This window comes from Papio anubis, chromosome 12 (genome assembly GCF_008728515.1).
Source record: "Papio anubis isolate 15944 chromosome 12, Panubis1.0, whole genome shotgun sequence".
In the NCBI taxonomy this organism is placed as follows: Eukaryota; Metazoa; Chordata; class Mammalia; order Primates; family Cercopithecidae; genus Papio; species Papio anubis.
The window spans coordinates 16,770,957-16,797,235 of record NC_044987.1 but is presented as its reverse complement, the minus strand read 5'-3'; the positions used below and the strand labels follow the sequence as shown (position 1 = coordinate 16,797,235).

General features: G+C 48.7%; 1 protein-coding gene across 1 annotated transcript in view; it reads right to left on the bottom strand.

The window, feature by feature from the left end:
• Window positions 1–26,279, bottom strand: part of DSCAML1 (DS cell adhesion molecule like 1) — a 364,654-nt gene that overhangs the window by 322,790 nt on the left and 15,585 nt on the right. The window contains exons 2-3 of the mRNA XM_021926590.2: window positions 24,684–25,001; window positions 21,137–21,283 (exon numbers count right to left, since the gene is read on the bottom strand). Of these exons, the coding sequence (XP_021782282.1) occupies window positions 21,137–21,283; window positions 24,684–25,001 (465 nt within the window). The remainder of the gene's footprint in view (window positions 1–21,136; window positions 21,284–24,683; window positions 25,002–26,279) is intronic.

Genomic DNA, 26,279 nt, shown 5'->3' with positions numbered 1-26,279 from the left:
CCCGCCGCCATCTCCTCAGATTGTCCTCCCTTTCCTACCCCAGAGCTTCCTTCCTTGGGAAGCTTCCCACTTGCTCAGGAATTCTATGCAGACAACATCTCCTCTTGACTATAATCAAATTACAGAGTCAAGTCAGAAATGCAAAAAGGAACCATTTTAAAGGATTCTTGGTTTTGTTTTTTAACCTTCGTAAGAAAGTCTGACCTTTCCTTTTGATGGAGTCACAAAATCAGATAATCAGTTTTCCCCACCCACAGGGGATCTCTGAGTGTTGGGGCTGACACCATGGAAACAAAGGAGCACCTGGCTGTGGACTGAGGAGGGTGTGTCCCACCCTGTCATTGAGATGAGACATTGCACCTGCACCCCTCCCACTGAGACTTCAGCCACACCCACTACCATCAGCAGCAAAGGTCCTTTGTCCTGGGAGAAGGACGGTTCTGGTCTTGGGTAATGGCAACAGAGGAAAAGAGGTGGAAGCTTACTGCCACGAGTTTTCTTATGATTAAATGTGAAACACACATCAACACACTCCCTGAAATTGTGTGAAAGATCGTGAAAGACCCTCTGAATTCTCCCTGGTAAGAAGATTAATTTGGGGAGTGGAAAAAAGAGAAGTGGCTCAGGGCTCTTTTCTGTGGGGCACAGAGGCTGACTGGCAGCCCCAGTTCAGAGCCGGGGACAGGGAGGAAGGTCACTCAACATGGCAGGTGCCCAATGGACTCTTAGGGGCAGGGATGCCTTTCTATGATCCACATTATATGGCCTCCCAAAAAACCTTCAGGAAGGTCTGCACGATATGTGCAGGTCTTTGTGAGGGTGGGATTTTTGGGAAAACCAGGAAGGAGGCTGAGGACACATTTGGTCAGCACCACAGCAGAGATAGAGAAGCATCCGTGAAACACAGAACAGGGAAGCAGAATTCGGCAGAGTTGGGAGCCAGAGCCAGAGACCACTGTGAGAATACAAATCTTCCTGCGAACTTGCAGACATCTTGAGAGGGACATGCGACATTTCCAGGGCTAAACTAAGACTAGAGACAATTTTTGTAGCTCTTAAGAGGCAGAGGCTATCCTATTGCTATCTGGGTTGTAGAAAACTGTTATTATTTCAGAAATGAGAAAGTTGAGAAATTTAGGTAAAGGGCCAAGAGCTACTAAAAGCCAGTGATCAGAAGGAGCCAACACCAAGAGGTGGCTGGTGAAAAACCCGGTCCCAGACGGTGCTGGTGGAAACAGCATGTTCAGACCAAGGAGGGGGCGATGGCCTCACTGTGCCCTCTGCTCACACCATCTGTGGTGTGGGACACTCATTCTGGGAAAGACTTTGACACAATAGGGCACGCCCAGAGGTGGCTCCCTGGATGAACTCAGGTCCGATGAATCCTAGGTGGGATTGCTGCAGAATTGGGGTTGCCTTGACCCAGAGGAGGGGACACCAGGGTTGGGTGTGGGGGATAGAAGAGGATGGGCACTGTCCTCAAGAACTGAAGGTGCAGAGAGACAGAAGGAAACATCTGTGGAAGCTCAGGGTGAGGAGGTGGCGGGAGGAGGACCTCCAGGTGGAATTTCACAAAAGCAGATTTTAGTCCCATCTAAGAAGGAACTTCAGAGGACTCCCTGAAAAAGCAAAAAAGCACAAGTAGCAGCTACTTTGCCGAGGTATCTACACTTAAATAGGACTTTTTGGTGTTCAACACTACTTCATATCTAATCTTCTTAACACATATTTGACAATTTAGAAAACGATGGAAAAGAAGCCAGAAATCATCTCTCATCTCACTATCTAGAAATAATCAAGACAATCACTAATAGCCTTCAAGTATTTCTTTCAAGATATCTATCTAGGATCCCAACACAAAAGAAACGAGAAACATTCAAGGGGTGTTGGATATCCCAAACACCCTGCATTGACCAGGACACATTCTGTGCATGCGACATAATACCACATGTACCCCACAGATATGTAAAATATTATGTACCAATAAAAAAGATATCCATCTATAAGATGTATAGAGCATATGCATTTTTTAACCAATTAGGAGCCCATACACACACAGACATATACACACAATTATTTTTCCACCTAACATCATATTAGGATCTTTTTCTCTGTAAGTTAAAAATGCATTAAAAATATTTCCCTGTGGCCGGGCATGGTGGCTCACGCTTGTAATCCCAGCACTTGGGGAGGCTGAGGCAGGCGGATCACCTGAGGTTGGGAGTTCGAGACCAGCCTGACCAACATGGACAAACCCTGTTTCTACTAAAAATATAAAATTAGCCAGGTGTGGTGATGAACGCCTGTAATCCCAGCTACTCAGGAGGCTGAGTTAGAAGAATCGCTTGAACCCAGGAGGCAGAGGTTGCAGTGAGTCAAGATGGCACCATTGCATCCGGCCTGGGCAACAAGAGCAAAACTTCATCTCAAAAAACAAAAACAGAAACAACAACAACAAAAAAAAACGGTCAGGCGTGGTGGCTCACACCTGTAATCCCAGCACTTTCGGAGGCTGAGGCGGGTGGATCACAAAGTCAGGAGTTCAAGACCAGCCTGGCCAAGATGGTGAAACCCCGTCTCTACTCAAAATACAAAAATTAGCTGGGCGTGGTGGCAGGTGCCTATAATCCCAGCTACTTGGGAGGCTGAGGCAAAGAATTGCTTGAACCCGGGAGGCAGAGGCTGTGGTGAGCCAAGATTGCACCACTGCACTCCAGCCTGGGCGACAGAGCGAGACTCCATCTCAAAAACAAACAAACAAAAATTTCTTTGTATTATTGTACTGTAAGTTATTTAATCATTCCCCTGTTTATTGGATATTTAGTTTTGAATCTTCAGGGTTGTAAACAACATTGCAGTTGGCGGAACTCTGTCTTTTTTTTTTTTTTTTTTGAGAGGGAGTTTCACTCTATCGCTGGAGTGCAGTGGCGCGATCTTGGCTCACTGCAAGCTCTGCCTTCCGGGTTCACACCATTCTCCTGCCTCAGCCTCCCGAGTAGCTGGGACTACAGGTGGCCGCCACCACGCCCAGCTAATTTTTTTGTATTTTTAGTAGAGATGGGGTTTCACTGTGTTAGCCAGGATGGTCTACATTTCCTGACCTCATGATCCGTCTGCCTCGGCCTCCCAAAGTGCTGGGATTACAGGCGTGAGCCACCGTGCCCGGCCGGCAGAACTCTTTATTGCCATCTTTGGTTATCTCTTAAAGATAGAGCCTTACAGACATGGACATCTGAGACTTCAGATACATATTGCCAAATGCTTTCCAGAAAAGGTGTGCTGGGGCCTACTTGCAGAAGCAGCATGTGAACATCCCCAACTACGCGTTTGCGTGCCAAAATCACCTCAAGGGTTCCCGACAAACAGTACTCCTCCATCAAGGAGCAGACTTGTCTGTTACATGCCTACCCATGATAAACAAGGTAGCAACTTCATCTTGCAAACACACACTGATATGCACATTAACTAATTCTGTCCTCTTTGTAAACTCTGGCGATACTTCCAGACTTTAGAGGACCCCAATACAAATCCACCCTGTTGAGAATGAGACAGACTTCCTCACCCTGTAGCAGGATGCTTCTTGAGACCTGGGTCCCTGGTCCCATCAGGGCTATGAGTATTGTAAGAAATACCCGGGGCATTAGGCTCCATGATTTCCAAGGCCCCCTGTAGCCCTGACAAACCAATTCTACCACCTGCATGTGCCACCTGTGAACTTGGATGTGTAAGAGGGAGCGGGAAATAGAGGAGTTGCAGGACAGGGGAGATCATTGTTTCAGGGTACATTGGAACAAACCTAGGTGCTTTTAAGAGCCAAAGCAAGAAGGCAGCAGCTGGTGACTCTGCCCCGCCCTCTGCCTAGGACACCCTCTGTTCTCCAGACCCTGAAGGGGGGCCTCATCCCCAGGGCTGGAAGGCAAGCAGGGGATCACCTTTCTCTCTCAGGTTTCCCTGTTCACTATGACCTCAACTCCCAACTTTCTCTTGTAATGTGAGCTGAGGTTGGGAGTAGGCTTCTCCACGGGGGTGATCATCCGGGTCTCTCGAGGCCACCCATCCCTAAATCGCTTTTGCCTGCCCCACAGGCCCACTCTCTTGTTTACAGGCTGCAGATACTTACTGACTCCCCCTCTGGACGGGAGGACAGAGGGCTGCGGGGTCACTTCTGCACCCCCAGCTACAAGGAGCAGCGGAAAAAGAAGGCCTCGCAGCCCCATAAATACTCCCAGTATTCTTAATTTTCAGTGGCCTCATGCTGAGTCTCCAGGCCCTCATTAAACTGGGAAACAGATTACAACAGGATCCTGAGGCAGATACATTTCTTCTCCTCCTGTATTTATGCCACTTTTAATTGTTACTTTACAACAATTGAGAGCACCAAGCCCTGCCCAAGGTGGCCCCGGAACAGGGGGCAGGAAATAAATAGGGCACTGGGAGCATTGCTGAGCACCTGACCCCTCCCATCTCCATCAACAATCGCCCTCCAGAATCAGCCCCCAGACCTCGTTTTCACCAACAACTCCTCTCTCTGCACTCCCAGTCCTCCAGCCCTCGATTATCATAGCGGGATGCGAAGCCCACCTCCACCCTCCTAGAACTTTGCACATGGTGTTGAAATGGTTTGTTTTCTAATGAAACATATCATGCATACAGAAAAGCATAAAAATAATGGAAAGAGACCCATGTTTCTTTTGGCATATTTTCTTCAGATTGTTTTTAGAAGAAACATTTTAAGAAAGAAGACATTCTGAAAACAGTTGTATTTCCCTCCACCAGCCCATCGCCTCCTCCTCAGAGGTAAGCGCTATCCTGAATATGGTGTTTATCATTTCCATGCATGTTTTTATACTTTTGCTACATATGTATGCATCCAGAAACAATACAGAGGACTGTTTTGCATGTTTTCAAACTTTGTACAAATGGTACCATAATGTATGGCATCCTTCTGCAATTTGCTTTTTTCTCTTCAACCGACGTGTCCACACTGATTTGTAAAGCTCTGGTTCATGCATTTCCCCTGCAGCATAGTATTTCATTGTGTGACTATAACATATTTAATGTATCAATATTGAGTTCTGAATTTTTGCTATCACAAACATGGCCATGATGACTAATCCTGTCCATGTCTCTTTGTGCACATGTGTGAGTTTCTTTAAGGAATTTAAATTTTGGAGCTTTTTCTTCTCTCTCTCCCCTGAAAGGCACAGACCTGTCACTAGAGCTGAGTGCCCAGAGTAATGGAGGGCACATGGGCTCAGTACAGTTTGTTAAACTGGACCAATCTGGAAGGGACCTAAGGGATCATCTACTCTAGCCCCTTCACTTACAGATGAGGAAACTGACATCCAGGAAGAGGTCTTAACACTATTTAGGGACAGAGCTGGAAGTAGAAACACCATACCCTTTCCCATTTTGCTAGCCCTATCCCTATCACACTCTAGGATAGCCGGAGACTGTTAGGAAAATGATCTAAAAGAGAGAGGGGCATGAAGAGGTCACATCTGGATACTTGGCCTCTACAGGGGGGTCTTGTATCTGGACACTCATTCAATAAAATGAAGCTTCACACCTGGACACACAGCCCACCGAGGAGGCCTCACACCTTGACACCCAGGCCCCCAGTGGAGGCCTCACACCTGAACTCATCTTTCAGATGAGGCCTCACATCTGAACACTCAGCCTCCAAAGGAGGTCTCACACCTAGACTCACCTTCCAGACGAGGTCTCACACTTGGACACCCAGCCCCCGGAGGAGGCGTCAAACCTGGACTCACCTTCCAGAGGAGTCCTCACACATGGACACCTGGCCCCCAGAGGAGGTCTCACACCTGGACATGCTCAGACCAGGGTCGCAGCTCTGGACACCTGGCCCCCAGACTGAGACCTGCCTTTTGTGTTCTTCCCTTCCTCCTCCTACAGAGAGTTCAGTCCAGTGGAAGACCCTGGAACCAAGAACCAGGAGCTCCAGATATGATGGTCTAGAGACAGATAGTGGGCTCTGATACCACATGGCTTGGATTGAATCCCCACTTTATTCTTCCTGCTATGTGACCTTGGACAATTTACTGCATCTCTCTGTTCTTTTTTTCTTCATCTGTACAATGGTAATGATGGCTGGGCATGGTGGTTCATGCCAATAATCTCAGCACTTTGGAAGGCTGAGGGAGGAGGATCACTGTAGCCAAGGAGTTCAAGAACAGCCTGGGCAACATTGTGAGATCCTGTCTCTACAAAAGTTAAAAAGTTAGCTGAGTGTGGTGATGTGTGCCTGTAGTCCCAGCTACTTGGGATGCTGAGGCAGGAGGATCACTTGAGCATGGGAGATGGAGGCTGCAGTGAGCTGAGACAATGCCACCACACTCCAGCCTGGGTGAAGGAGCCAGATCCTATCTATAAAAGAGAAAACACAAAAAAGTGGGGATGATAATTCCACCCACCTTATAATGATACTGGGAAGACTAAAAGAGTCAGTTTTATCAGGCTATTCATACAATGCCTGGCACATGGCAAGTGCTGTGTTTTATTCTCCCTGCACACTCCACACAACAACCAGCACAGCTTCGACTCACTCCATGCAGCAGGATCTCATCTCCCACTCGCACTCTGCTACTTGGCCTTGGGCAAGACATTTCTCTGACCCCCAGTTTCCTCATCTGAACATAGTGATGACACCACCTGTCACAAGTACAAAATGAGATCCAACAACTCGAACAGCCCTGACAAGGTAAGTTCATAAAGCAGACATGGAGTGATTGTTTTATTTATCTGGTTCTGGTCTGCTGGTCAGGCCAAGTGTTTTCCCATTCATCATGGGCTATAGACCATGAGGAAACAGATAAAACACTCTGTCTTTAAAATGTGAGGTTACGTCTGTGACAGTGCCTGGCATAGTGTCTGGTCCACAGTCCAGAAGCCGAATAAATGCTGCCCCTGGTGCCTGCTTCCTGCTGTCAATAAGTTTTTTTTTTCCTTTCCTGAGTCTGGAAAGAATTGCAGAGGTAAAGCCATTGCCTCTGGCCTTTGTTTGCTCATCTACAAATGGAGGTAATTGTTTCCATGCTACACGGAATCATGACAAGAATCAAATTTTATATATATATGGGCCAGACCCAGTGGCTCATGCCTGTAATCCCAGCACTTTGGGAGGCGGAGGTGGGAGGATCACTTGAGGTCAGTAGTTTGAGACCAGACTGGCCAAGATGGTGAAACCCCAACTCTACTAAAATTACAAAAATTAGTCAGGTGTGGTGGCAGGCGCCTGTAACCCCGGCTGCTCTGGAGGCTGAGGCAGGAGAATCGCTTGAACCCAGGAGTTGGAGGTTGCAGTGAGCCGAGATCATGCCACTGCACTCCAGCCTGGGCAACAAAATGAGACTCTATCTTAAATAATAATAATAATAATAATTTAATATGTATGAAACTGTGCTGTAAACATAAAAGCATGATACAAATTTGACTATTATTTTATAAAAAGTGAGACACTATTTAGTTTGCCTTAGATCCCCACATTGCTTAAACTCTGGGTATGCCATGTGGGGTCCTTCCTCCCACAGACCTCTCTGGTGAGCTCCCACATTCACCTTACCGGCGCCCGGATTTAGGGCCAGCAGCCTGAGGAGGGGCACAGGAGTAAGACGGGAGTGTGGGGTATGTGACAGAGGCAGCTCTGGGCCCACCCCCCTGAAGGATGCCCAGTGATAAATCCTGGAAAATTCAAGGGCAGACATGGACTCCAGGAGGCTGAAGCCAGGGATGACCTCCACTTTTCTGGAAACATCCTTGATTACTGAAGACCAACCCCTAAAATTCCTTCCAAACCATGCCCCAGTCAAAATCTTCACTGGCTCCCCATTGCCCTTTGATTACATACAACTCACACAACATCAGTTATATCCCACCTGTGATGCATCCTGAGCCCAGCCAGGCTGCTTTTCCCCAAGAGCAGCCCATTGTTCTCAGCTCTCCAGGAGTTCACTGGCACAACCCCCCTCACCCAGACCCCAGCTGCCCACTGGGATCACACAGGGAGCTTTAACAAATGCAGATGCCTGAGTTTCACTGCCAAGGATCCTGATCTAATTGTCCTGGGGTCGGAGCTAGACACTGGTGGTTTTCGTAAGCTCCCCAGGGGACTCTAAAGCTGAGAGCTGGCAGATCTAGAACACTGCTTCCCTGCAGGAGCTCAGCCTGCCAAAACAGACCCCTTCTCCAGGACCCAGGGGGAGGGGCCATTTCCTACAGGGCATCTTCTCTAATCACAAAAGATGGGTGTCCCCCACCTCTCAGTCCCCCAAGAACTTGATTGCTCTCCTGCACCCTCATCACACTCTTGTGTGTTGTGTTGTTGCCTTGCGTTGGGGTCACTTGTGTCCCATACTCATCTTGCCTATTAGACCCTGAAGGCTGGCATGGTGCCCCCAAATGTTTCCATACCTCTGCCCACCCTTCGTATGCCTAACAGGCTCATGAAACAGTGGTTCATCCAAGGCTGTTCCTAAAATTCAAAACACCAAGATGTCTTTCTTAGGTCCCTGCTCTGGGGCACTGCTGGGGTCTACACAGGTAAGTCTCTTTCCCCTTTCCATGGGTAAAAAAGATCCGTGTGTGCATGAGTGTGTGAATACATATATGTACCTATTCAATATGTACAAATTACATTATGCATACTATTTATACACATGCACACATATATATTTTAATTAAAATTAGTTTCTTTGGTGCATGGGAAGAGGAATTTCTCCAAATCCCTTGAGATCCTCAAGCAGAGACCCCTGGGAATCACTGTCTACATAACACAGCACCCATCATGCACACAGGAAGCACTCAAAAAACATTTGCTAAATTAAATAATGAACTAAAAATCCAATCAACGGATTGTTGCTTATGCCAACATAGGCGTTTAGATAGATTTAGGGGATGACATCGACGTCAGACATGGCTGGCACAGCTATGGCTGGCATAGCTACAGGCTGACGGAAACAGAAGCTGTGGTTTTGTATCCCTTCCTGGGCGCAGGTCCTAGGGTACAACCATGTTCCATCAGACTTTGCAAAATGGCTTTCCTAGGCATGGGCAGTAGCCACAGGTTCTGGAACATTCTCAATGCAAGTCTTTTCCCTTTCTGTGTCCCACTATGAGGGGTGGTGAAGAGGGACCCCAGCCACGTGCTCTTAGAAGGGATTCCTTTGTTACAAAGTCTCAGAGAAGCCCCCAGACTCTCACATAGGATGAAGCTCACTCCACACCTGGCAGAGCCCCAGACTCCACCCACACCCACGGCCACCCACTTCCACAGGCCCTTCTCCCATTCAGTTGTCTGCTTCTCAGTGGTCTCTTCAGGATTCTGGCAGATCCTGTCGCCCTAATGGCTTGGGTATTCAGACATACTTTGAGCCCCAAACTGCTCTGAGCCGGAGATGAAGAGGAGGAGTCTCTAGGTGTGAGAGGAAACACCTCAACCTTAGAGGCCTTCGTTCAGGCCCAGGGCCCCTCCTGCCCTCCATACTGGGATGCGGAAGGTCTGTGCCCGGCTCCAACCGGCTTGGAATTCCACTCTGAAAGTCAAGCTTGGCAGCTACAGAGACTCGTATTTAAGCTCCAGAGACTTCTGCACACAGCAAGACACCAGGCCCACAAAAGCAAAGAGCATAATGGGAGCATTGGGCTTTGGCCTTAGGGGGTAACACTAAGGGTGTCCCTGCCTCTCTGCCCCATCATGAGGGTTAGGATCCTCCACATCCTGTCCTCAGGCCCTTAGCCCTGAAGGCCGCATGAGCCTGTGACCCTCTGTGTCAGGGCAGCTGTGTCTGCCCTCCTAAATGCTCACACCTATGGTCTCACTCCTCACAGAGACCTCCCAGGCTACACAGCAAAGACGACAAAGGCGGGGCAGCTTGTGGACATGCGTCTGTCTAGCCCTAGGAAAAACTGAAAACCTATGCATAGAGAAACTGTATATAGAAAACAGATCTATATAGAAAAATACATTATATACATGGAAAAAGTATTTTCTCTATACAGAAAATAAAAGTACCCGATTTTGAATCCTCACAACTGAAAAAAGTGCAGCTCAGAAAGGTTAAGACCTTGGCCAAGGTCAGAAGGCAAGTTAGGAGCGGGGTCAGTGTTGGAACCCAGGTCCCTGAGGCCAGAGCCCACAGGATTTTGCTTCTCTAAACAGCTTTACTTCATCACAAAAGAGACTCCAAGCAAGCCCTGCTTCTTCAGAGCAGAACAGGAGCAAATGGTGGCTTTTTTCCAGCAGCCACGGAAACAGGTACAGCCGCACACGCCCCTTCATTCTCATCCATCCCATTTACAACTTAATCTAAAGGATCAGTCACCTTCCCGGCTAAACTGTCCTCTAAGCATTCAACAAACATTGCCTGGGTGCCTACTATGTGCTCACACACATTGAGGCTTGTGGCATTGTGGATGCAGACCACTCCACCCACTGTTACCCAGCACAGGCCTCCGCACAGAACCACAGCACCGTCTCCACCAGCTCTGGCTCTCATTGATACACAACAGAGTTCAAAATCACAGGCTTGGCAGGAAGTGCCATCTATACATAGCTCTACCATTCTGTAAGCACCGTTGGCTTCTTCTGAATAAATGCTACCCTACATTAAATGCCAGAATTCGGCAAGCAAGACTGCATGTTTGCGATGAGATTGAGAACTAAAGGCAAGATTGATTCTGATGTGAACACCAGCAAAGCAAATGGGTTTTTGAAAACCCTATAATTTCCCTGCAACCCTTGACTTCACTAAACACACATTTTTAGACTACAGCACAGTTAGGTAGGCATTAAACAAAAATGAGGTAGTCTAATGATGATTTATGTGTAGGATAACCTTCTATAAAGAATTCCGCTCTGATTTCAGGGTAACTTTCAGAGGTGCCAACTTAACCAAACAATGCTGCTTGCTCTGTGTCCACTGCCACGGTATGATCCCGGGGCACAGTGTTTTCCTGCAATTGTCTTAAATCTGCTGAAATTCACCCAGGGGGTGCTCTGGAAATGCAGCGCCTGCCATGAACTAAATGGAAAAGCAAAACATGACACATGCACACACCGCCAGAGGCACCTGTGAACACGAGACATTTCTGCTTGACTGAGGAGTGCGGCTGATGGTTCTGGAACCAACCAACTGGCGTGCAAGCGCAGAGCAGCCCGCCTGCTGGGATATTGGAAGGAGTTCTAGGGAGCTGCGGGCACGCTCTCTGGGAGGGGGTGCTTTGAGAGCTCCTGGGGCATAGGCATCAAAACCAGAGTTCTGGTGTACCCCTCCCTGGCTGTGTGACCTTGGGCAGGTCCCTCAGTGCCCCCAAGCCTTGATTGCCTTGTCTGTTAAATGAGTCTGTTAAACCTGTGTCTCCCGCAGATGTGTTTGGGAGGATTCAATAAGATGATGCTGGTGAACAGGCTTTGTAAACCAGAGAGTACCATACAAACTGAAGGAGATGCCGGCTGCAGGGCACAGATGGCGAAGTGGCCCAAGCTATCTCTAAGAGCTGAAATCACACTGCCCTGGGCTCAGATTCTGCCTCGTCATTTCCTCAGGGTATGGCCTTGGGAAGGCTGACCTCTCTGTGCCTCAGGCCCCACATCTGCAAAATGGGAATAATAATACCGACTACAAAGGGCACCTGTGAAGCTTAAAATGACAGACAAAAACACTTACCACAGATGAGCTCAGTAACTGATCACTTATTTTCCTACCAACGATTCTTGCCACTGAGTATCATTTCAGTTTAGGGAGAGAATCCCATTGCTCCCTTCGTTGCTTTCTTATAATCACTAACCTGCAACACGTGCTTAACAGCTTTGGAAGGTAGGATTTTCTCCACACTTCAAGGAAGAAAACAATATGTCTGAGTCCGAGGCTTCCTTTCTCACCAAAGCAAACGAACAGCCAAATTAAGGACCAGCTGCCTTTTCCACTCTCTAACTGCCTTGATGAGGGAGACAGTAATTGCTGGGAGTTCCTAGGACAGCGCTCTGCCTGGAGTCACTGTTACAAGGAAGACGCTTGGACTTTGGGGACAGAAGCTCTGGTCCATACCCAGGCCTTGCCACTTGGAAGCTATGTGACCTGGAGCAAATCACTCGGCCTCTCTGAATCTCATTTTCTTTACATCTAAGAATGGGGGTAGCATGTTTCCCTCCGAGGGTTCCAAGCATGATTAAATGAGATTACATGCAGGTGCCTGCCGTAGGGCCCTACATACGCTTATGGACTCATACACATCTATTGCCTCCCCTCTCACTCCTCTTCTGCCTGCACAAGTCACTAAGCCACACTGCCTCTGTGTCCACACCTGTAAAATGGGCAAGGTAATGGGGGCTACTGTGAGAAGCGAGTGACATCATCTGAAAGCACTTTATAAACTATCGTTTGAGAGACAATAGTTTTTATTGAACCAGGGCTTGAGCACTTGGAGCAAATTAGACACCCTGCAGTTTGTGGAGCTGATCTTTACTATGTTGGTACCAAACCGCACCTCCATTCCTTCCCTCAACAGAAAATGTTTATCAGGTACCCTGCAAGGTGCTAGTGAATCCAGAGATTAATACTACACCCTAGGTACTTTGTTTCTGTCATTCTATTCAGTTAATATTATGGAATATTTGAGATAAAAACATGATGGTGGTGATCCATCTTGCAGTCATTTATAGCTTTCTCAAGATCATATTTAGGGGGATTCACTCTTCATCTGTGACTCTAGGACCACCACCCCTTTGGGTGGCTGCAGCCCCTAGCTTACCACCTCTAGCCCAGCACCCAAAAAAGGTAGCACAGGTGGTGGGTGATGCCAGACGATGGAGAAGATGGGGCGAGGGAGATGAGGTCTAAGGTTGCACAACTGCATGAAGCTAGATGGGCAATTTCTTTGATGCATTTAGGTGACTCCTTTCCCATTTAGGAATTTGAGTCTCCTCCGAGGCCCAATTTTTATTTCAAGGATTCTATGTGCAATAGGTTTTATCATTCCCATTTTACAGATGATTAAACTGAGGCTTTGGAAGTAACTTGCAAGGTCATCAATTAAGACTAGCAGACTCCACAGCCTGTCTTCTTTCCACCACATGCCACTATATCTTCTGTGAATTGTTTGCTCATAACTGTTCTCCAACTTTCTGTCGCATTGTCTTTTTCTTATTGGTTTGCAGGAGTTTCAAAATATGGCGAAACCCCGTCTCTGCTAAAAATACAAAAATTAGCCGGGCGTGGTGGTGTGCGCCTGTAATCCCAGCTACTCAGGAGGCTGATACAAGAGAATCACTTGAACCTGGGGGGCGGAGGTTGCAGTGAACCAAATCACCTGGGTGACAGAGCGAGCTTCCATCTCAAAAAATAAATATATATATGCCGGGCACGGTGGCTCACGCCTGTAATCCCAGCACTTTGGGAGGCCAGGGCGGACGGATCATGAGGTCAAGAGATCGAGACCATCTTGGCTAACACGGTGAAACCACATCTCTACTAAAAATACAAAAAATTAGCCGGGCGTGGTGGTGGGCGCCTGTAGTCCCAGCTACTCAGGAGGCTGAAGCAGGAGAATGGCGTGAACCTGGGAGGCGAAGCTTGCAGTGAGCCGAGATCGCGCCCCTGCACTCCAGCCTGGGCGACAGAGCGAGACTCCGTCTCATATATACATATAAAATGTTATATATATGTGAATTCTGTGGGAGACAATTTAGTGCAGCACTTAGGAGCATAGATGATGGAGTCTGAATACATAAGTTTAAGTTGTTGCTCCACCACTTACTACCTTTAAGCAATTTACTTAGCATTCTTGTGCCTCTGCTTGCCCATCTGCAAAATGGGGGAATGAAAGTCCCCTTCTCTTCAGATTGCTGAGAAGGTGAAGCAAGCTACATATGTCAAATGCTTAGAACAGAGCCTGGCAACTTAGTAAGTGCTCAATAAATATCACTCATTATTATGTTGTCCCTTATTCTTTTTCCCTAGAACTAGACAGTACCTCCATGAGTTAAACGGCCCAGTGACCTCTCAGTTTGCTCACCACTTCTTACCCTCCAGCCATGTTCCCAGATCACCCCACCCTTTCATTGCCCACTTGCCTGTGCCTGCACTGTCACCTCCACCCAAAGTGCTTTCTCTGCCCTCTTGACCTGGTCACAGACTCCAGGGCCTGACTTGAGCCCCGTCTCCTTCAGCATGCCTTACTGTGTGGCCATCAACAGAAAGAATGTTCCTGTGGTATCCTCCTCTTTGTGGGAAGACGCTATAGTCCCAAGACAGAAGCCAGGACAGGAACAGATCATGGCCAACCTGGACTCCTCTGCAAGGCCTGGCACTGTGCCTGGCACCCAGCAGGGGTCCAAGCCCCTTTTGTTGAATTGCCTCGGATCTATCGTCTATTTCTCACTAGTGCAGGGTGACAATCCCAGCCGCTTTTCTCCAGGCTCGTAAGTAGTTGAGAGCTTAGGTCTCCAATTCTATACCTGAACAGCAGAGAATCACAAGAGGAACCCACAGAAGCAACTCGGCATTATGGAGGTGAAGGACCACCAAGCTGAGACCCTGGTAATGCCACCGATTTGCTACGGGACCTTAGGCAGGTCTCGCGGTGTCCTCCATGCCACAGAACAGTTCAGTAGGGGAGACTGTCATTTTGTCATCACCATTAATCACTGGAGAGAAGAGAGGTCTGAATAAAATATGAATCCTGCCCCTGATGATTATACATTCCTGTAATGGAGATAACAGACTTTTTTAAAAAAAAATTACAGGACAAAGTACGATTAGTGTCTTGAGCAAGGAACCGATAAAGTTTTGAGGGGGTTCAGAAAAGGAGCCCCTTGGAGTGGGTTAATCTGGGTGACTTTCAAATCCATTCTTAGCAGAAATTGAGGAAAGACATCATGGAAAAAGTAGTATTTGAACCAGACTTTGAAAGATGCGTAGGCTTCAGACAGACAAAGGAGGAAAAATATCTGGTATCTGTAGTGAAATACAAAGGTGCCCATGAGTAGTTAAAATCATGCACCCTGAGAGAGAGCAGGAGACAGGAGAGAAGATGGCAGGAGAGAGCGTTGGTCTGGACCTGGGTTTCTTTATCCATAAATGCAGAGGCTGAGTGACAGTCTCCAGGGCACTTTCCAGCTCTCACAGTCGGTGATTCCACATGTTCACAGCCTACATGTGGCCCAAACTGGTTTCCAGCACTGGCACCACCTCCCCTCTCTGTGCCTATCTCCCATTCAAATTGGTGTAGATTCGTGGGAGCCAAAGAAGTGACCTTCATGTCAGCCTGAGCAAAATGTAATTAATAAATTGAATCTGCATTCCAAAGCCAAACCAAGATCACATTTGTTTGTTGTATTGAGATTATCCATCCCTGTCCATCAGAGCCGACAACATGAGCCGAATCCTAAATTCCCAGTTTAGGACAGTCTTTGTGTCTCCCACCGGGCCAAAAACAGAGCCAGAACCCAACAAAGCCTTCTTGTTAGGATGGCTGTTTTGTTCACTGGTTTTTAAGCTGGAGATCTGTTGCCCTTTAGAGGAGCCCAAGCCTCTGGTCACTGCACACATAGCCAGAGGTCAGCACAAGGGTTGGTGATAGGTTTCTCTTCCCAGGCAAGTGCAGGAGACAGAGATGGGCCCTCCTCCTATGTTGAAACCTAAGGACACCGGATTCCTAACGATTCCGAGCCTGCTCCGGAGAGGCAGCGGGAAGTAGAGGAACATGGAAGACCAGCTCACATCCAGGCCGCATCTCTTATTAGCTGTGGCCTTGGGTAACGTGCTTAACTGCTCTGGACCTCAACATCCTTATTTATTAAATGAGGAAATAAAAACAAAAACAGAACATAAAAACAATATCTCTCTTAAAGGGTTATTGTGAGGATTAGAGATAATATATGTAAAATGCCTAACCCAAAAGAGGTCTCCATACATGACAGGTATTATCATTAATCTTATTATTATTCCTCTGTGACAGTGCTGTGCTGGTTCTGGGGATAAAAAGATGAAAAAGATACAGTTGTACACCCTCCTGCGGCAGACAGACAGAAACAACGGACTAGGATGCAAGACAGAATGAAGGCAGGGCTCCGGGAACGAAACCAGGGTAGTACTGTCTGCCTGGCAGGCCTATGTCTGGCCTCGTGGAAGAGTAAGAGACAAAAGTGTAAGGGACAAAAGAGGGCCAGGGCATCAACAGAGAGGAGGGGTCCACTGTACCCCAGGCAGAAGAGATCGCTGAATGGAATGAGAGCTATGAAAACCCACTTGGCACCCTGGAACTCTGGAGTTCATTATTCCACAGAGGCTGGTGGTTTACTTTGCTCTCTTGGCCAAAGGTGGGCTCCTGGGAGGAAGCACTGCCTGATAGGAATCCTTATACGACACTAGGAGACCTTTTCTCGTGTCACAGGACCCCTCTGGCCAGATGCCTCCTTGCCCCTGTGTCTCCCTACTCACAACAAACAGTGTCCTCAGCGCACTTTCAGCCGGCCAAGGCACAGTGACAACTCAGTATTCCAATTTGCATGGACAAGGGAGCTGATGCAGGCTTGTCTTCCTGAGCAGCAGCAGACACATCTGGCCCGCATCTGAGCAGTGTCCCAAACTCCCCGCTGGGGCCAAGACAGCCAGTCAGGATGCTGGGGAAGAGCATGCTGGGAAACTCCCACAAGGGGCCCGCATTGATATAATCAGGTCTGGTGGAAATTAAAAGCTATTAGGAACAGGGCCGGATTTATCTTTATATCCAATAACATGTATTGTAATGGTGATCATGCAGATGGGAAATTAAACCACATCTCAGCTTCACTGGAGGCCTTAATTTTAATTTATGTTTGTGCACAGCCCTTGGCCCTCTTACCCCCACCCTGCCAGCCTTAGAGAGCCAGTTCACACCAGGACCAAATCCCTGGAGAGAGAAGCAAGGGTGGGAGTCTGCCAGATACAAAGTGAGAGGCTCTGTGCTTCATACACACATCTTTAAACAGCGGGATGGAAAGATGACCTGCTTGAGGGAGTGGAGGCGGGTATAGGAGGTGGCTAAAGGGTAGCACTTTGAGCTATTTCTCCAGCCTGTCACTGCCCTGGGCAAAGCACAGCCAAAAAGCTGGTGAGAGTTTCCTTCGCCAGCTTCAGGATAGCCAGAGAGAGCCAGGAAGGCTAACCTGTGAGTAAACATTCAATTCATGGAGCTTGTTTTGGTCCCAAGCCTTCAATTCTTCCCAGACTCCCTCAGAAAGAGGCGTGGGACAGCTCCCACCAACAGGGGCTGCAACCACATGAGGGCCCCCTCCTCCCAGGGTACCTGCATCCCCAAGGGGATGCCTCCTGGGGCTCTGCTGGGCCCACACCAGTCTCCCTGCTCTTCCTTCTGTGTTCCAGCTCCTCCCGGACTTGCGGTTTGTGGAGAAGCTAAGCCCAGCCCTGCAGATCCAGAAATCAAGGTCAACACAGTTCCTCTGGCTCCGGAAGCAGATCCTGAAGTGTCAGAGGGAAGTATCCCTGGCTCCCCCATCCTCCATTAACCTTCAGGGCAACTTGCCATGTAATCTTCCCCTACCATGAGAAGTGCCATCCAGCCTCCCCACCTCAAAATGCACACACACACACACACACACACACACAGAGCACACATACTGGGCACAGTGTGAATATGGTTAGTGGAAAAAAATCCTATTTTTATAAAAAATCAAACTACTTGCCTTTGTCAAAATTAAAACATGTGGCATGCGGGCCGGAGTTCTGGTCCCCTCACCTACAGAGCCTGGACAAGACAAAACTACTCTCTCTGGTTCTCATGGAGTCCTCCATGATCATGCTAGTTGGATTTCTGTGCTTGGGGAAGACTGGCCCTGGATCTAACATATAGCTGTCGAATGATCTAGAATGATTATGGATAGGGGTGGAGGGCTGGGCAGGAGAAGAAAATTCTCCAAGGCCAAACTAAAGAAAGGGGATCTGCAAAACAAAAGCTTAACACAGCCCCCGCAGATTAGCATCAAGGCCACTTCCCTGATAATTATGCCCTTTGGGGCCACCAGCCCGGTCTTGACATCAAAGACAGCCCTGAAGCACCAACTACAAGGGCTGCCTGGGGGAAGCTCCCTGCCTCCAGCTCCTAAGCACAGGAACCAGTTAACCTTCCTGCTCTCCTATCTGATCTGGTCTTCTCCCCACCCCACGCCCAGCCTGCTGTCCTTATTCCATGTCTTTGTCCATGCCATTCCCCAGATTCCTCTAGAATTCTTCCGGCCACCCATTCATCTACTCACTGATCATTTAGGGAGCTTTTATTTACCCCGAGTGCAGAAGTGGGGATGTGTGGATGAGAACGATCCAGTGCTGGCCCATGGGAACTGCAGTCGTGTGGGGAACACAGACACCACTCCATACCAGAAACACACACCACCGCAGCAAACAGCCAGCGCCAATGCTCTCGTCCACCTAATAATCACTATAACCTGTGCTCAGCAAGTGTCCAGCAGTGTTCTAGACATTCATATATTGATTCATTTAATTCTTACTCGAACCCTATGAGTCCATTTTACAGGTGGGGAAACGGAGGGAGTAAATGACTCGCCCAGCTAGTAAGCAATGGAGTATTAAATGCGGGTAGTCTGGTCCTAGATTCTAGGCTCTTAATCACCACACTGCACTTGATTCCATGAAGTCGTCCCTACATCAATTTGTCCCCCTTCCTAAAGCCAAAGCCCTCACTGCCTATAGCACACATTTAAAGCCTCCACTGTAGCTAGTGTAACACTTTATCGGATACATTTATATGGTGGGGGAAGCATGTCTGTGTGGGGTTAAACACACAGGTTGAAAAAACAGACTCTGGTTCCAGCCCCACCCTCTGCTCAGTGTGATTCAGAAGGTATTTTGCTTCTCTGAGCCTCAGTGTCCTCTTCTGTAAAGTGGAGAGGGGAAAACACATTTGTGGACTTTTTGTGATGATAAAAAGAGATCCTGTATGGAAGTTTCTGAGCCCTGTACCTGGGATATAGTAAGCACCCCCAAAATTGTAATGCAAAAATTATCATTATTTAATGGATATAATGCTTAGTCCATAAACTTAAGTGTATAAGGAACACCACATTTCTTTATGTTCTTTAAATCACCTTAAATCTGACTCTACTAGATAGGCAGGAGATTGTTCCCAACATTATTGGGGCTTCTCCCAGTGTATGCCAAGGTCCAGGGTACCTCTGGTCCTCACCAGCCCATGGTCCCTGCCTGAATGATTGCTTTGGCTCTTGGGCTGTGCACCTTGTGACTCATTTGAACACAAGAACCCTGGCCTCAGTCCCGGACCCAGGAGGGCCCCACACAGCCACCCCTGCGGGGTCCAACCGCTTCTTCTGACTGCATCCAGGGAGCAGCCTTCCGCACCGTCCCCAACCCTGGCATCCTTTCATCTCCTCTTTGTTCCTTGCCCTCAGAGGCTCTCCTCCCCAGACAAAACACCCTTCCTAACCTTTGCTGTTAGCCTATGGTTTTACAAAAGACAGGAGGAGCAGCTGTCTTCCAGGAGCTTCGAATTCCCATCCTGCTACAAGCTCTGAAGTCTGGAGATATAATGGCCTGGCCATCTGCTTGGAACTGAGAGAAGGAAAAAGTACTGAGCGAAAAAGGCAAATTAATGTCTCAAAGAAAGTCTCCTGCTGCATTAGCTGTCAACACGCCAGAGCATGGTTCTTGTCCTAGGTACACATCAGAACCACCTAGCGAGCATTGAAACGGCTGATGCCCAGGCTCTACTCCTGGCAGAGTCTGCTTCAGTTGATTTGAGGCTAAGCATTGGTGTTTTTTTTTTTTTTTTTCCGAGACGGAGTCTCGCTCTGTCCCCCAGGCTGAAGTGCTGTGGTGCGATCTCGGCTCACTGCAAGCTCCACCTCCTGGGTTCACGCCATTCTCCTGCCTCAGCCTCCCGAGTAGCTGGGACTACAGGCGCCTATCACCATGCCCAGCTAATTTTTTGTATTTTTAGTAGAGAAGGGGTTTCACTGTGTTAGCCAGGATGGTCTCGATCTTTTGACCTCGTGATCCACCCACCTCAGCCTCCCAAAGTGCTGGGATTATAGGCGTGAGCCACCGCGCCCGGCCAGCACTGGTGTTTCTAAAGGAGTTCCTCGGGGATTTAAATGGGTGGCAGGCTTAAGAACCCCTGCTTTAAAGGTTCCATGAATAGAAGTCTTATCTTCCCCAACTAAACCATCAACCCTGAGGAACAAGAATCATTTCATACAATCAGTTATGGGACCTTAATGCTCAAAGGGCACTCAGATCACCTGGTCAAGCTGCTCCAATTTACAGCAAGGGAAACAAAGGTCCTTGGGAGAGAAAGGAAGAAAACGCAGCAGAACCCCTGCAATGTGCAGAGAGGAAGAAACTGGTGATGGAAAAATCTCAGTTTTGTAAATGGAGGCCTAGAGGTATTTTAAGGACCTGAGGTCCTCTCTTGGGGCTTCCATACCTGTTTTCCTGTGGGAGACACAACCCCACAGAGGTAAAAGGAGCCTATAACGAGGGATTCGTAATCACAGCAGCTGTACTGAGATGAACCCACAACATGGTATGAACCCCATCTCCCAACATCAGCCTCAAAGCGAGGCCAGCTAGAATTCCGATGGAGTCTTTAGCCAACTCATGCAAGAAGGAAAGAAGGAAAGTCCCCATACACAAGCTTCCTGAAGTCAGGTCCTCCAAGGAGGCAGTGCTCCCTGTTTTAGTCACACAACGCAGGAACACAGACCACAAACCCTCTTCTCATCCCTCGTCCCCTTGCCACCTTTCGCAGGTAAGGTGCTTCCAGCCTTGCCTAAGGACTGGGTCAAGCAAAACCCGAGCAGTCAGAAAGGATGGGGCTTCCACTGCACTGGGTGTCTGATGGCACCCTCACACACCCAGTCAAGACCAGCGTGTGGGTCTTCAACACCCCACACAGAGACGTGCCAGACCAAGACCAAAGATACTTTTTTGTTTTGCCAAAGCATCACCAGAACAATAACAAATCACTCCCCAGGGCCAATCTCAAGATCTTGTTGACCTCAACAACCAGCTCAGGCATCTCTACTTTACCCAGTCCCCACAAAGCGAGCACCCGTCTGCCGCAGCCCCAGGACGCTTCTTACCTGGGATGATGGAGACTGTGTCTTTCTCCCAAGACACAACGCTAACATATTCCTGCACTGAAGAGGGGATGAGGCACTTGAAGACGGCCACGTTGCCACGCATTGACCTTTGATCCTCCACCCGGACGGTGTAGGGTTCCCTGAAAACTGCAGAGAGATTGGCAGTGGGGAAGAGAAGAGTGTCACAAGGATGTGGTGAGGGTCCCCAGAAAGGAACAGAGTCAGCTCAACTCCCTCTGCTCCTTCAGCCTCACCTTCCTCACTTCTTCCTTCCCCTCTCCCTCTTAGCCAGCCCAGAAGCCCCTGCCATGATCTTGTTCTTGTCTGGGCAACTCCTTCTCCATCAGCCTCCTCCCCATCCTACTGGGCAGCCTTTTCTCCCTCAAAAATATCTGGCCTCCCTCTGCAAGACCATCCATCCAAATTCCAACCTTTCCCATTTGGGTATTAGCAAATCATATTAGATTTTAAGAGCCTTGAGGGCAGCACCTAAGCCCTGCAATGTTATATTCACCAAAGGGATGTGCAGGTAATATGGAAATATGCTAGAATTCCCCTAAGAAAACCAAACCAGATTTCCTGAATTATTGTTAGACCCAGGGTGGCAATTATTTTGGGCACAGTGACCATAATGCACCCAAACAAAACCTGTGACACAGGCTCTAACAACTGAGTTTTGGGCTCCTTCAACGTGAAAAGCAGGCTCAGAAATGTAGTTCAGATCCTGAACTTACAAGGACAAAGGGAGAGAATGTTTGGGATTGTGATTGGCTCTGAGCATACAGAACTCGAGACATGGACACAGTCTCCAAGATTCTTCAAAACAGAGCATCCTTGCCACTTTCTCCCTGCTTCTGACCCTGGCTGCAGCCTCTAGAGCACCCCTCCCTGACCCCCAGCTTTGCCCCTGCTTTCAGAACCATCCCTTCCCCCACAGTGCCCACCTCCTGCCTCAGCTGGCTTCTGGGGCACTGCCACCTGCAGCCACTGTATGTGTCTGGCCCCTACAGGCAGGCAGACCCAGCCCTAGGAATGGGACCCAGGCTTCTGCCTCTGCCTTGTCCTCCGTTTGGCCTCTCCCAGGCCTCGCTTGATCCTTCCACGCCCTTCTCTGCCAAGTAAAGCTGGAACATCCAGAGCCCTGCTGCCTCCCGACCTTGTCCCTCAGCAGGCACCTGGGCAGCGTGCCCTCCTCCTCTCCCTACGATGGTTGCCAAGGTGACACTTAGGGCCCTGGCAGCCCATCCCCACTCCCTGACTATGCACCTGCAGCCCCTCTGGCATCATCAAGAGTCTCTTAATTGATTGTGTTTCCAGTCAGCCTGGCTCTCCCTGGCCCTCCCTCGGCCTTTATTCTTTCCCCTTCTCCAAGTTGTGGCTATGATGAGGAGGAGATGTAGTTGAGGTGGAAGAAAGAGAAGAGAGGAGAGGCACTGGTGGCTCTGTGGTCCAGCCCTTCCATGGCTTTGGGCAGGGCCCTGACTCCAGCTATGGGAGAGCACAGAGAACAAGGGGAATGGACCTTGGAGGGAGGCAGGGTGGCGGAGTGGAAAGGGCGGGCTGGAGTGCACGCCACCCGTGACGTCCCAGGGAGTCAGCAGAGGTTTATGGTTAATGGCATCTAACAAGTGGGCCCTGCCTCCTCCTCTGGCCAGCTGTGTGATCCTGGACAAGGGTTGGTTAACCTTCTGGAGCCTCAGTTTCTTCATTTGTAAAAGGAAATCACCATAAGAGCAGCATATGAAAGGCCCAGCACAAGGAAAGCACTTTGATAATGTCACTTTTCATGATAGCTGCATGTCTGTGATTAACTGGCTGTGTGCCCTTGGACAAGTGACTTAACTTCTCTTTGTCTTAATCTCTTCATTTGTAAAAACACATTTATACACTTACTATGAAAACTGCATCCTAACCCAATGAGGGGGAGGTGACAGGAAACACGGTCCCTTCCCCTTAACTCAATCCTCCACGCTGTGGAGGCCAGAGCTGGGCTCCAAATCCAGGCCTCAGGGCTCCTAGTCCAGCACTTGGTGTTGCATTGGGGTTGAGCAGTGCAAAGGACTTGCTCTTAAAAAGAGTCCATGGGGAGTCCGGGGAGAAACCCTGAGCAACTCTGTGTTCTAAGAGCTCATGGTCTAGCCCCAAACCAACCGATGGAATGAGGCAGAGCTCTCACCCCACCTCACCCCTACACACTCCCGTTCCCAGCTACTTTAAACCTTGCTTTTATGAGAGGTGTCCCTAAGGCAAAAGGACCCCAAAAAGTCAGAGAGGGTCTGTCACCACATGCTGGTTGGGAGGCCTTTCCCAGAACCACTCTTCTTGGTTGGTCCAACACAGTCCCTGGAAAAGATGGCGTGACCTAGGCCTGGCACCATTGCAGTGGGCTGGGTCTCTAAGTTGAAAACCATTCCCAAAACTTCAGTGCTTTATAATGATCCGAGACCCACCTTGCCACTGATTATGACACGCCAGTGTACCCTGATGTCCTAGTGAAGAATGGCTGATCTAAGCTGTCCCCTTGGCCTCCTGCCCTAATCCAAATAAATGAGACTTTTTTTCTTAAAGTAGACCACCTGAGAAACGCTACTTCCTCACCTCCATCTACTCTTCCAAAGACCAAAATCCTTCACTGCTAAAAGTATTCCATTGTGAATTTCACCAAAATGCCTTTTCTCATGAGATGTGTTATCCTCAGACGTCCCCTCAGCAGTAGAACAGACAAAGAAAGTGTGTTCTAGCTGCATGATAGCACACTAGATGACAGTGACAACAACCAACCTCCTACCACACACAGCAGTAAGGGTAAATCCCATAAGCAGAATGGTGAGCAAAAGGTCTAGACAATACATACCATTGGACTCCATTTGTATAAAGTTAATAAGCAAAATATCTATATTGTTAGAAATCAGAATAGTGGTGGCTCTTAGAGGGATAGTGTGGGAAAAGAAGCTTGAGGAAGGCTTCTAAGGTGCTGATGTTGTATTTCTTGATCTGAGTGTTAGTTGAACTTTGTAAAATTTCATCAAGCTACATACTTATAATGTGTGCACTTTTCTTTAATTATTATTTTTTAATAAAAGGCTTCAAGAAAACCTCACTGGATTTTCTATAAGTCAAGGGCTGAAGTGAGCACCTCATTTAAATGAGCACCATCTCATTTAACCGTCACACGTGGTGATACAGAGGTAGGCAGTTGCATCCACTTTGCAGATGAGAAAACTGAAGCTTAGGAAGATGTCTCCTCGCCACTGCACTCCAGTCTGGGCGACAGAGTGAGGCTCTGTTTCAAAGAGAGAGAGAGAGAGAGAAAGAGGAAAGAAGAAAGAGAAAAAGAGAGAAAGAAAGAGAAAGAGAGAAAGAGTCTCTTATGCCTATGGACACACAGCCAGTGGTAAACTAAGATGCAAAGGTGAACAACAAAACTGTTCTTGGGTGAATGACTTCTTGCACGCGCCCCCGCCCCGAGCATGTTACACACATACCCTCAGAATGACGGCACAGCCTTCTCCCGTGCCGCTGGGGCAGCAGGCGTCTTGTCCCTTACCTGCTTTGACGCGGATGTTGGGGCTCCGGATCTTGCCGGCAGCGTTCTCCGCGGTGCAGAAGTAGTCATTGTCGTGGATAAAGCTATTGAAGGCGGAGGGGGAGAAGGGGTAGAGCTGCAGCGTCCCGTTGGCGTGCACGTGCCGGATGTGCGGCACGTCGTAGATGTCGTCCCCCGTGGCCAGGTACCATCGAAGGGCCGCGCTGGGGGAGCCCGCGGCCGGGCAGGGCACCACCACCCCCACGGAGCTGGAAAAGGTCACCTGCTGCAAGGAGTCATTTACAAAGTAGAGGCTGGTGCCGACATCTTCAGGGCGGGCTGCAGGAGAGGCAAGGGGAGAGACTTGGTTAGCATGGGCTCTAACAATACCCACACAAGCCACGGAGGCTTGCGACAGGCTGCACTCATTCACCTGACCTTCAAGCATCAGTCACTCAGTAAGCGCCTATTGGGCACTGACTATATAGCAGGCACTGGCAAAGGTGAATCAGAGACAGTTCCTGATCTATAGAAAACCCCAGCCTTCAGGTGCGGCGGCTCATGCCTGTAATTCTAGCACTTTGGGAGGCCGAGGTGGGCGGATCACCTGAGGTTAGGAGTTCAAGACTAGCCTGGCCAACATGATGAGACTCCGTTTCTACTACAAATACAAAAATTAGCCGTGCGCGCGTGCTTGTAGTTCCAGCTACTCGAGAGCATGAGGCAGGATAATCGCTTGAACCCGGGAGTCGGGGGTTGCAGTGAGCAGAGATCGTGCCACTGCACTCCAGCCTGGGCAACAGAGCAAGACTCTGTCTCAAAAAAAAAAAGATAGAAAAAGAAAAAAAAAGAAAAGAGAAAAAGAAAAAGAAACCCAGGATTTTTGGAATTTGTTCAGAATCACACAGCTAGGTTACAGAACTAAAACGTGACCCCATTGCTCCTAAAGAGAGTTATAGTGCTCTTTCTACCGTCCCACAGATGAAAGTTGCAAAAGGTCTCAAGACCATGCTCTGAGATGAATGGCTACAGGAGCCGGGATGCTCGCCTGGAATGGAAGATGGAAGAGTGCAGGAGACCCTGATAGCCAATTTGAGAAATGTGTTGCCACAGAGGACTGAATGAGGGCCAGCAGAAGAGTGGGTGGATAAGATCTAGACTAAGGCCAAAAGACCCAGCTTCTAAACTCAGCCCTGACACCATGTGACTGTGCAATTCCCTTCCTCACTCAGATCATCTGCTCCTTCACTTGGAAAGTGGAGGGAGAGGATGGGTGAGACTGCAAAGACCCCCTTCCATCTCTGACATGGTGCCATTCCAACCCTCAACCACATGGGAGAATGTTCTTATGATTACAGCTGGCAGTGGCAGATCCACCTGACTGGGAGGACTAGCCATCTGTTCCTCTTATCCCAGCATCAGGCCTAGATATTTCCTGCTCTTATCCCAGTAGCCCTGAATGTTGGAATCAAGGGGTGCCCCCCTTCCTCTTGAGGAGCCTGCCCCTTTAAGAAATCCACTGCCTAGCAAGTGGACACCAACCTAGAGGAAGAGAGGGCAGGGTCCCAGGTCTCTAGCTGGAAACCACTCCCTCTCCACCAGGAAGATCAACGAGCA